The 12,292-nt window shown below is 40.3% G+C and overlaps 1 protein-coding gene across 2 annotated transcripts in view; it reads right to left on the bottom strand.

The window, feature by feature from the left end:
• Positions 1-12,292, bottom strand: part of ABCC10 (ATP binding cassette subfamily C member 10) — a 41,090-nt gene that overhangs the window by 27,904 nt on the left and 894 nt on the right. For both annotated transcript variants that reach the window (XM_070734177.1, XM_070734178.1), the window contains exons 2-9: positions 11,818-12,015; positions 6,913-8,284; positions 5,378-5,605; positions 3,128-3,284; positions 2,664-2,800; positions 2,286-2,365; positions 1,912-2,083; positions 948-1,046 (exon numbers count right to left, since the gene is read on the bottom strand). In XM_070734177.1, the coding sequence (XP_070590278.1) occupies positions 948-1,046; positions 1,912-2,083; positions 2,286-2,365; positions 2,664-2,800; positions 3,128-3,284; positions 5,378-5,605; positions 6,913-8,284; positions 11,818-11,978 (2,406 nt within the window). In that variant the 5' untranslated portion in view covers positions 11,979-12,015. The remainder of the gene's footprint in view (positions 1-947; positions 1,047-1,911; positions 2,084-2,285; positions 2,366-2,663; positions 2,801-3,127; positions 3,285-5,377; positions 5,606-6,912; positions 8,285-11,817; positions 12,016-12,292) is intronic.

Here is a 12,292-nt window from a genome sequence, read left to right as displayed (position 1 = left end):
TGAAAAACTCAGGCTTAATGTTGTGTAATGTGTTTAAGTGACACCTTAATTTATTTGGCTTCATGCTGTCCGCTGCCAACATTTTTAGACACAGTAAACATACCGGTCTTTCCTCCTCCCACAGTGAAGCCAAGCACTACATATGCTTCATCATATTTCCTCATCTTAGCTTTCGGGAGACTTACATTTGTCTCATTATCTCCATCTCTCTCCTCCTTTCTTTTCATCCCTGTTAAATATTTTTCCATGGTGTCTCTTAAGGGTTTGTTATATGCACTTCATGCCTCCTGCTCTGTGCTGTGTGCTATTGTTCCATGCAACCCCCCCCCCTGCTCCCTGCAGCAAAAACATGTTTCCCCACGGTCATGCGCTCCCCCCCCCGTATAACTCTGTGCCCCCAGGGGGGGGCTGCCCCACTATTTGAGAAGCACTGGCCTTTTGTAAGGCTTTAAAAACTTGGCAGGGTACAGGGTCTGGGGCTCTGAATGCGTTAAGGACCACATTTCTTGGCTTTATTGTTAGTAGATTATTTCAGCTGCTATATATATGAATTAAAATAATAAAACCATCCAAATAATAATTTTTCTTAACTGTTCTATAATTGTAAGCTTTCTAGAGTCACTTTGCTGAGATGTTTACAGAAATTGAATAAATACAAAAATAAAAATCACCTAGGACAATAGCATTCATCCAGTCTTTTATATTTATGTATGTATGTATGTATGTATGTATGTATGTATGTATGTATGTATGTATTCATTCATTCATTCATTCATTCATTCATTCATTCATTCATTCATTCATTGGATTTCTATGCTGCCCCTCTCCGAAGACTCGGGCTGGCTTACAACATATAAAAACAGTAAATTACAATAAAATGAATCAAATTAAATTAAAATTACAAAGCTATCTAAAATCCCTAATTATGTTAAAAATCAATTACATACCTGATAAACAGCTCTAGCAAGTGCAATACGAGCTTTCTGTCCCCCACTGAGGGTGACTCCATTCTCACCCACCTCTGTCTGATCACCTGCTGGCAAAACCTAAAAGTTAAATAGATAAATTATAATTAACAGAACAATTGCTAAATAGTTGCACTGAAATAAAGACAATTATTCAAAACTCTTGGATGCTTAATTCATAATTCCAGTATATCAATATGCAACATATAAGCCAAAGGTCACATATGTCATGAGCATCTCTTCCGAAAGTCCAACAGTACATCAATGACAATTCAACAAATGCTAATGCCATAATTTCTTGCCTTTATGGGATAGGCAGGAGGAACACAGGAAATAAGTTAAAATTTGGAGATACCAGTACTTAACCCACCTTTGTCGTCAGGCATGGGAGAACTGAGACATCTCCCCCGGGCATATACAATTTATGCATGGTATGTTTGTATGTATGTTTGCTTAGTAAATGGGGTTTTTTAAATATTTTAAATTATAATTTAGATTTGTCATGAATTGTTTTGTTTTGTTGTGAGCTGCCCCGAGTCTGCGGAGAGGGGCAGCATACAAATCTAAATAATAAATAAATAAATAAACAAACAAACATAGCAATTCCTGCCCTTTGGAACATTTTTTCCCCTTGATATATGGTTTTTCCTGGGCACAGTTCCGTCTAACTTCTGGCATCCATGTAATAAAAATTGTGCAACTTTTACCAAACCAGTTACAAATTTGTGCACCACGGTATGAGTATATAGGCAAATAGAAAATATCTGTACTGTAAAAGTGACATACTAAAATGTTTATATGCTCTTTTGTGGGGAGAGAAGAGCTCCATGTGTAGGAGGCTTTGGGGCCCAGAAGAAGTTGTGGTGGCACTAAGTAATACTTGCTTAATTAATTAATTTTCTTGAAGAACCTAAAGAAGTTATTTTGTACGTTATGGAATACTCACATTTAAGTCATCAGAGAGAGCACAGGCATCTATTACTTGCTGATAAAATTGAGCGTTGTATTCTTTCCCAAAGAGGATGTTTTCACGGATGCTGGTGAACTGGATCCAGGGCTCTTGAGCAGCCAAGCCAAATCCTTTCTCCAAATCCCAAACATAGACCTGTTCACCTTGACTACAAACATATCAGCAGTGAGGAAAGGGCATGCAAAATGGCTATCCAAATGATTATGGGCAATGGGGCCGGTTAATCTTTACATTCTTTAACTTTGGCGATTAAGTGAACCGTTGTAAACTGAGGACTATCTGTATTGAATCGTAACAAATTAAATAATGAGTTCAAAGTTACAAGAAGCAGGGCATGATCGACTATTTACCTACTAAGTTCTCCAGTGATAGCTGCAAGCAGTGTGCTCTTCCCACATCCAACCTTTCCGATGACCCCTACCAATGCGCCCTAGAAAGAAACAAACATCAAGATTTTCAGATTAGCTTTCAGTCTTACTCTGTTATATTGCAAACTTTCATTCATTCATTCATTCATTCAGAGCAGGTGTCTCCAACCTTGGCAACTTTAAGCAAAGCTGGCTGAGGAACTCTGGGAGTTGAAGTCCGCAAGTCTTAAAGTTGCCAAGATTGGAGACACCTGATTTAGAGCATGTCCTTTCTCTTTTCATACAATGAAATACTGAGGCATTCCCCTTAAGTGGCCTATACAGTGCTGTTTGCCTTTATAATTTCCCCTAATTACTCACCTTTGTCACCAACAGATTCTGTATGAAAAGTTGGCCTCCTCTTCGTACATGAGATTCAGAGGTTTCTTTGCTTACTGGGGACCATGAAAAGGTAGAATTGTGCATTTCCAAGGCAGAAGACGGATTTGAAGGACAAGCTGAAACAGTACAGCTATTATAAAATCTGTAGCTAACAATACACTTACAGATATAATAACATATGTAGATATATTTATATATGCAGATATAATTGATTTCAGATATAGATGTACATACCTTACCCAAGATTAAGATTTTTTTCAGAGCTCCCTCTCTTTAATAATAGGAAACATGTACTGGTATGTTCAATCATACAATGCAAAAATAGGTTCAGCTCACATATTTAATTTTGCTTGCCCCGCTTAATAGATTTCCCATATAAGAGATGGGTTTTCGGAAAATTCTGGTTTTTAAAAACACAGGTTAATTTCTATTCATTGCTGTACCTCTGCTATAGTAAGCATGCAGATCTTGATCTGTGAGCTCTAGGAAATGCTGGATTCGATCTAGGGATACTTTGGCTTCCAAGATCCCATTCAGCACCCAAGGGAAATTATTGAGGGGAAGAATGAGCATCCCGACAAGGGCCAAAGCTGTAAAAACCTACAGTAGAGGAAAAAAAATTAAATGAGAGGTAATCCTAGAATTTCACCAAATTAATACACAGCAGAAATTGAAGCAGAGGAAACAAATACAGATATTTGTCTAGAATATGAAAGAATTTTTGTTCTTGGGTGGCAAAAATATGGAAATTGAACCACAACAGCAATTGCAACTGACCAGCTACAGTTCTTAGAGCACTAAATATAAGCCCTTGGAAGTTGTGACTGTGTTTGTTTGTTTGCATGTACTGTACATATTAAATTGCTCAAGGGAGCTGAACTACACTTCATAACATTTAGAGCTAGAAATGTATTCTCATATTGGAAGGGAAACTTGAGGGTTACAAAATTAGAACATGAAGCAGAACAGACAGAATTCAGTCATCCATGTCAAAATTCCAAATATTGGCCCCTGGAGATGACCAATTTGGATCACTATTGCCTAGTCTCCACCAGTCTTACCGTTTTAGAAAAGTTTATTGAGAGTGTTGATTATAACAACTCTAGATTATATGGATCCACTTAATCAATATTCAGATAGGGACATGGGGCAGAATCTGGATAGTTTTAGTCACTTTCAATTTCATCAATTGGTGGCATCTTGCAAAAGCTAAACAGAGTACAAGACACTGTTTTGCAGTTTTTCTGTTCTGACCTGAGGGGGTTGAGAGATTGAACAGGTAGGGTACTGCAGAGTTCATTACTCTCCCTTTTGCTTTTAATATCTGTAAGAAGCTACTAGGCAAGATTTTTAATAGTTTGGGATAGTTATACATTGCCACCTCACCAAACTCAATGTAATAATGGACTAGACCAGAAGAAAAAAAACTGAAATGAAGACATTGCCTGTATAGAAACTATCTGGTGGTCTATTGCCTGCTCCAGTAATAATTCTGGAAAACAAAGAATCCATTCTGAAAAAAGAGGCATGACTTGGAGGTCCTAACAGATTAATGACTAGGAGCCAGGTGGGGGTGGGGTGGGCTTGTTGAGATTTGTCTGGTGCACAAATTTCTGCAGAATAAGGCCTTGGCAGTAGTAACCTGGGCTCTTATTATCTCTAGAATTGACTTTTGCAATGTGATTTACATGGGGACTGCCTTTGTAAATTATCCAGAAAATGAATTTGGAAAAGAATGCAACAGCTCATCTGCTGGCAGAAAATAAAAGTCTTATAACATTGATATTACAGTGTCTCCGGTAAACTGCAGTACAGTTCAAAATGCTAAATTTAGTACCGGTATATCTGTCTTGGCAACTGGATATGTTTGGGTTCAGCAGATAGAACTAATCCATCCCATGTGTTTGTGGCAAAGTTGGCGGTTGAGAGTTCCTGTACTCAACCAAAAGTAGTGGGATAGGGGCTTTAGGTTTCTCAGCTTATACTCCATCCCTACAGCATAGTTTATCCCTAGAGCCAGATGGTGACCTTCCTTGATGATATTCAGCAAGGCCATAAACCTTATCACAAAGATTTTAATTAGTATTAGATATTTATGATTTTTTAAATCATAAATGGGTATGGTTGGCTCATACAAACCCCAGAATATTTCTATATATGTATTTTGGATTAATGGTTTTATGTTCAGTTTTGTATATCGGATACAGCAGTACCTGGAGTCAAAGTTGATGAATAAGACAATAAACCACTGGCAGTCCTTGTGTTCTTAATTAATATATACTGCTCAAAAAAATAAGGGAACACTTAAACAACACAATATAACTCCAAGTAAATCTAACTTCTGTGAAATCAAACTGTCCACTTAGGAAGCAACACTGATTGACAATCAATTTCACATGCTGTTGTGCACATTCAACTTTGTATAGAACAAATTATTCAATGAGAATATTTCATTCATTCGGATCTAGGATGTGTTCTTAGAGTGTTCCCTTTATTTTTTTGAGCAGCGTATACGTAAACACTGCAGTCAAGCGCACAAATAAAGTATTCTATTGATGTTAGCTTTCTTAAATAATGTTTGTTGTATGCAAAGGTTAAGATTTTAGCCAAACAGATCACCAAACATGGAAATTATCAAGTCACTGATGAATAATAAAGAGAAGGATTGGCTGAGAAAAAGCAACACTTCTCACCTTGGTGGCAGTCAGCTGGTGTCCTAATAAAACATAGGTAATGAAAATGACAATGGAGACCACCACAGGCAATGCTGCCCAGAGGTAAACACACACAGCATCGAGGTATTTAATTGCTCGCAGGCTCTTCAGTTCCTTGGCTCGGGATGCCTTCACTCTAGTATCAAAATGCAGTTCCCAGGCATAGAACTTGATCACTCGCATGCCACTCAAGAGCTCTGTCATAAGCTGGAAAAAAAGAAGAAAGAAAGAAAAAGCTGGTAGTTGAAGAATCATAGCTGGTATGTTTATTCTGTGATGTGCACTCAGAATCTTCTACTACAAGTTATCCTCAACTTATGACTGTCATTGAGCCTGGCAACAATTAATCGTTGTTAAATCACAATGGTTGTAAAGCAGGATCTGATTTTTACAGGGGATTTTTTGTGGCAGTCGCTAAGCAAAAGTGGCAGTCATTAAACAAACCTATTGTTTGCTGGTTTGCGGGGTGGTTTCTGTTGGAAATTAAGTAGATACCTGGCATCCAGCAAAAATATTATAAATCAAGTCATGTGACTGGGATTTATTTTATTTATTTTATTTATTCTATTTTTATGCTGCCCTTCTCCTTAGACTCAGGGTGGCTTACAACATGTTAGCAATAGCACTTTTTAACAGAGCCAGCATATTGCCCCCACAATCCGGGTCCTCATTTTACCCACCTAGGAAGGATGGAAGGCTGAGTCAACCTTGAGCCGGTGATGAGATTTGAACCGCTGACCTATAGATCTACAGTCAGCTTCAGTGGCCTGCAGTACAGCATTCTACCTGCTGCGCCACTCCGGCTCAAAACATCCACTAAACAATTGCAGTGATTCACTAAACAAGTGTGGCAAGAAAGGTTGTAAAATGGAGCAAAATTCACTTTACAAATGTCCCATTTAACAACACAAATTTTGGGCTGAGTTGTCGTAAGTCGAGGACTACCTGTATATGCATGTACCTGTTAGATATTTGCCTGGGTGACCTACCCAGACAGGGTAAAAGTCAAAAGTTCAGATTTGTTTATTGCATGTTGATTGGTTGCCTTCTTTTGGTGCTTAAAATGTATCTTTGTAGAACTGCCCTGTTGCTGAGCTAGATTGTATAAATAGGAGAACTGTCATTGTGTAGAGCTCACAATACTCCATTGCTTCTTGACTGAATTGACTTCCTTGTCCTGTTAGCGAAATAAACCTTGCTTGATTCAACCTTGCTTTGAGAGTTATTACAGTACCCATGCATGGGTTCTGGATCTTTTTGCTGCCAGTTTGCTCAGGGTTACGCTGGGCACACGTGCATGCTTCGCACTCCCTCCATCACAATCAAAAATAGCTTCCGCGCATGTGTACAAGCCAAATACAAGATGGCGGCACCCACAGACTGGGACCAATAGAACTGGCTCCATGACATCGTTGCCGGTTTACTAACGGTTCTAAAGAGCTGGTTAGACCCGGTAGGAACTCACTTCTGCAGATACAACAAAAATTACAGAATCGTGCAGAGTCTCAGCTTACCTTGACCCGTACATCTTTGTGCTTCAGCATCTCCTTGTTTTTCTCCATGATGCAGTTAGCAATGACTTTATTAATGGGCACAAGTAGCACAGCCAGAGCCAGTCCACCCAGGAAGGCTATGCCTACCTGCTGATACAAAAGGTAGAGAGTGACAGCAAACTGAAAAGGAAGACTCCACAGCTCATGGAAACTAAAGCAAAAGTTGACTAGTCTATCAGTGTCCGTACTCATAAAGTTGACAATTTCACCTGTGGTGAAGCTAGCCAGGCTACTTCCATTTACCCGGAGAGCTTTCTGGTAGATGGCTGAAATAACCGCAGTACGTACAGTAAGCATAATTTTGTTTATCTCATAATTAAACTGATTACGTAAAATGGCGCCAAGGAAAGAACTAGCAAAAAGTCCCAGTGCATACAACACTCCGTGGCTAAGAGGCTCTTGATGTGATTCCATAAAACTGACCAAGAGATTTAAAAGCAGAGGCCCGGAAAATCCCAAGAGACCACCGGCCAATTTCAGAAAGCCGAGACCATAATAACGTAGGCCAAAAGCTGCGTGCAGCACTGAGAGGAGATGTACAGGTTTGGGAGCATTTTGAGGACCTGCTGGAAGTCCATTATGTCTCACATCGCGTTTGGCAAAGAAGCGGTTTGTGGAAGATGTCCTTTCGTCTTCGGAAGCAAGAGCTGCCTTTTTCAGCCAACAGGAGTAGAAGTGTTCACAGACTTTGCTGGCCTGCAATCGTTGAGGGAGTTGATAGACATCTTGTGGCTTGCTCAGCTTCCACTGATAGCCACGCTTTATAAGAGGGTTCACCCAAGCGTATGAGAAACGTGACAGCCAGCTCTCACCGTCCTCGGCCACTGCCTCCCACGCGGATTCAGAGAACTGTAAAGCTGTGATCAAGGGCTCATGCTGTGAGGGGTCATTGATGGAGAAAAGGTCTTGCCTATTGCCTACAGGGATGATATACCCAATGATGCAAAGAAGCAGAAAAGCTAACTGGAGGCAGAGAACCGTGAGCCTGAGGGCCGTGGCAAATTGAAGGGGCTGCTCACCCGACTCCGTCTGGCAGCGCCATACCAATGTGATCACAAGAGATGGGACTGGAAAGAAGGCAAAGATCGGTAGGACCGCAGGACCACGGCTGAAACTGCAGGGAGATCTGTAGAGAGCAAGAAGGGCCAGGCTGTGAGTAAGCCACGCCAGTGCAGCTGTGCCACTTGTTAGAACTTTCAGGCAGAAAGGATCCAATTTCTGTGGCCAGAGGATTGCTGGGATTATATCAAGGATGGATAAACCAGCAAGGATAAAAGATGCAGCAATTCTGCATTTCCATCCTGCTCTGTATGGACACTGTGGGCCCAAAGACCTAATAAAGGAGAGAAAAAAAGAAAGCATTAAATAGGGATTAGTATTCTTCTAATAATAATAATAATAATAATTATTATTATTATTATTATTATTATAGAAACATAGAAACATAGAAGTCTGACGGCAGAAAAAGACCTCCTGGTCCATCTAGTCTGCCCTTATACTATTTTCTGTATTTTATCTTAGGATGGATATATGTTTATCCCAGGCATATTTAAATTCAGTTACTGTGGATTTACCAACCACGTCTGCTGGAAGTTTATTTATTAGATTTGTATGCTGCCCCTCTCCGAAGACTCGGGGCGGCTCACAACAATAATAAAACAATGTTACAGTGGAACAAATCTAATATTAAAAGAGAAAAAGACATATAATACCCTAATACCCCTCCATTTATTCTTGGAATGGTCTATTTCTCCATGACGATTCAGAGCTGCTCTTTCTAGTGTTTTGTGTGAGAATATTATTTAATGAAAAAAGAATGATTAATCTCTTAAATTGTGTTTGTGTAGATATATATATATATATTTGAATGTTTTATCAACAAAAAATTATAAGTAAATGAAAGATATTAAGGCGATTTAAGTAGGTTTGATTAATATCACAAAGGTTTGTTCAATTTAATTTAGCTTGTTAAATGGGGTCTATAGATTTGAAGATTAAAAGTATTTGTTTTTATTGTCTAGCTTTAATTTACCAAGAGGGGTCTGGTGAAAAATAACAATGGCAGAATAATAAGTAATGAATTTATATGTTTGTATTTGTCTGTTTTTTATATTTTTAACTGATAAAATTAGTTATAAGGTATGAGGTTTTTTTGTCTGTTTTGAGATTTGTATTAAGAGGGAAGAGGTCACTATGTCTTTGATATTAAGATTATAAGATGGTAAATATATTGTTTTTATCAATAGTTAAGGAATATTAATGACGGACTTAATTAGAGCTTAATGGAGTTTATGACAAAATTAGAAAGAATGGAACAAGGGTGTGTGATAGTAACTGAAATTAAATAGATGGGATTTAAGAATGCATAATTTGATTATATAAGATTTACTAACTCAAGACTATTTTATTGTAACAAAATAAAAGGTATATTGTTTTTTGTATGATATTATGGGGAGGAATTTTTTTTTTTTTTTAGAAACAAAAATTATGTTATCTAAATTAAGAAAGTTTCAAGGACGTCTAGTCCTAAGAAAGTTTTTTGGGGATTGTGTTGTTAATGCATTTCAGGCATTGAAGGACTATTGGATGCAAAATTTAAAGTAATCAACAGGGAAAATAGTGATAAAATCAGTGGAAACATCTTTCAGAGCAAGAAAGGTAAACAGGAATTCTTCAATAATAATAATCGTGCAATTGCCAAATCTTATTCATGGGCTTCTGTGTAAGGCTTTTGTTTATGTTTTCATTATGCTTCCTTTTTTCTTAAAAAAAAAAAAAAAGGAAAGAAATCTGTCAAGAAAAGAAAATCTGAACAGCAGCATGTCTTTTGCAGGTGGTACGGAATTCCTCCCCAGAAAATTGTCTGAGATGAGATGCCCCAATCTCTCTCTACCCATAAATGATTGTGTTGATGTATATTAATGCATACATGACTATAAAAAAATGAACATTCACTTAATCTGAACAGTTTTGGTCAATCACCAAAGTTAGCCTCTTTTTGGAAAAAAATAGCTTTGTTTGCAAACATAGTTCCCTCTAAGCTGAGCAGTGAGCAATCGCTCACTTAAAAATCATCATCAACTCAGAGTTTTCCAAACCTGCCCAGAAGCCGAGAGGGAAAGAGTGAGAGGGAAGGAGAGAGAGAGGAAGAGAGGAAGAGAGAGAAACAGATAGAAAAAAAAGAGGAAGGAAAAGAGAAAGAAAAAGAATGGGAGTAGGGAAGAGAGAAAGAAAATCAAAATCTAGTTTGAAACTACCGTGTTTCCCCGATAGTAAGACCCCCCCGATTGTAAGACATATGGGGGGTTTCAGGGGGGTCGGCTAATATAAGCCATACACGGTACTACGTAAAAGCGAGGGAGCTGTGCGCGGTGGCGCGCTGCGCCCAGAGCTTGGGCCACCCGGCGGGCGAGGCGGTGGCCCTGGCCGAAGCGGCGGAGCGGCCACCGCCCGAGCTCCCTCCGGAGCCTGCCGCCGCGCTTCCTCCGCCGGCCGAGGAGTCCTCCTTATCCGCGCCGGGTTTGGAGTAAGGCTTGAAGCTGGACTTGTCCTCGGTGCCGATGTCGCTGAGCTTCAAGGGTCCGCCTTTGGACATCTCTTTGTCGGCGTTGGGCTTGCGCAGGAAGTGCAGTCGGAGCTCCCGTTCGTGCCGCAGCCAGAGCCGCGCCGCTTCGGCCAGGGCCGCCGCCTTGCCCGCCGAGGACAAGTCCAGCTTCAAGCCTTACTCCTTGGCCGGCGGAGGAAGCGCGGCGGCGGCGGCAGGCTCCGGAGGGAGCTCGAGGCGAAGGGCACGTGGGGAGCTGCCGGAAAGGAGGCGGGCGAAGGAGGGCGAAGGAGGGCGCAGCTCCGGCGCCTCGCCCGCCCACCCGGCGTCTCCGAAGCTTACCGGCCGGGACGGGCAACACGGCGGGAGCAGCGGGAGCAGCAGGAACAGCAACAAGCAGCGAAGCAGCCCGGCGAAGGCTTCTCCTGCCGAAAGGCGCCCGCCAGAGACCGGTAAGCTTCGGAGACGCCGGGTGGGCGGGCGAAGCGAGCGGCCGGAGCTGCGCCCTCCTTCGCCCGCCTCCTTTCCGGCAGCTCCGGACGGGGCGGGCAGGCGGGGATGCGGATGTGTCTCCGTGTGTTTGTGTGTGTGGGGGAGGGTGCTACTACTTTTTACCGGACACAGGTGTTGCGGGTTCGGGTAGGTGGGTTGGCCGGGTGTGTCTTATTTTTTCCAATATAAGACATACCCCTAAAGTAAGACATAGGGGGGCTTTTGGGGGTAAAAAGAAAGTAAGACACTGCCTTACTATCGGGGAAACACGGTAGCTCAACTATTTAAGTGGCATTTTGATATTGATAGAGTTGCCCTATTATGAGCTCACTGTTATAGACACAAAGTACAGTATTTTATTTTGAAATTCTCTGAGGCAAAACAGGGTGGGTTTTTTATTTGTTTATTTGTTTGTTTGTTTGTTTGTTTATTTATTTATTATTTCTGTGCCGCCCAGTCCCGAAGGGACTGCTGCTCAGACACTATACTTTTCCGCCCACCCCCCAAAAACCTTAGAGGGAACACTGTTTGCAAATACTTAATTGAGTACATTGAAAGAGATATGGTGGGGTGACACAGGTAAGTATGTCATACATATTTTCCAACCCATACAAATAATCATTATAGCTAACATAAAATGATAGTTAATAGATCTTTTCTGTGGACAAATTAATTACTTCCTCCCATATATAATGTGCATGTGCATGTATGTATGTATGTTAGTAAGTTCTTAGTAGTATACATAGAAGATAGCAGCATGCAATTATTTCAAATTAAATAAAAGATGTTGTTTTATGAGTGAGGAGTTAATCTAGAGAACCACAAAGTACCTTGGTGTTCCTATGTAGCATGCACTTATTACAGCAAGGATGGTATGAGGAGCCACATTTAAGAGCAGCTGGTTAAAACAGTGTCCAACATTGCTATGAACCCAGAGAGGAAGTGGATCTATGGAACTAGTCCCACATAAATCAGCCAGAACCTCTTCCATTATTACTTCACAGCAAAATAATCAAGGAAAACAATTCCTAAAGAAAAACAGACAAACAAATTAATATTAGGCAAGTAATAAAATAGAATAGAACAGAATAGAATATTGTTGGCCAAGTGTGATTGGAGACACAAGGCATTTGTCTTGGTGCATATGCTCTCAGTGTACATAAAAGAAAAAGATACATTTGTCAAGAATCATGTGGTACAACACTTAATGATTATTATATTTTTAACTGTTATTATATTATTATATTGTTTTAACTGTTGTGGGTTTTACGCTGCCCAGAGTCACATAAAACTGCATGGACGAAT

The sequence above is a fragment of the Erythrolamprus reginae genome, chromosome 1 (assembly GCF_031021105.1).
Source record: "Erythrolamprus reginae isolate rEryReg1 chromosome 1, rEryReg1.hap1, whole genome shotgun sequence".
Lineage (NCBI taxonomy): Eukaryota > Metazoa > Chordata > Lepidosauria > Squamata > Dipsadidae > Erythrolamprus > Erythrolamprus reginae.
This window is presented reverse-complemented; position numbering and strand designations above follow the sequence as displayed.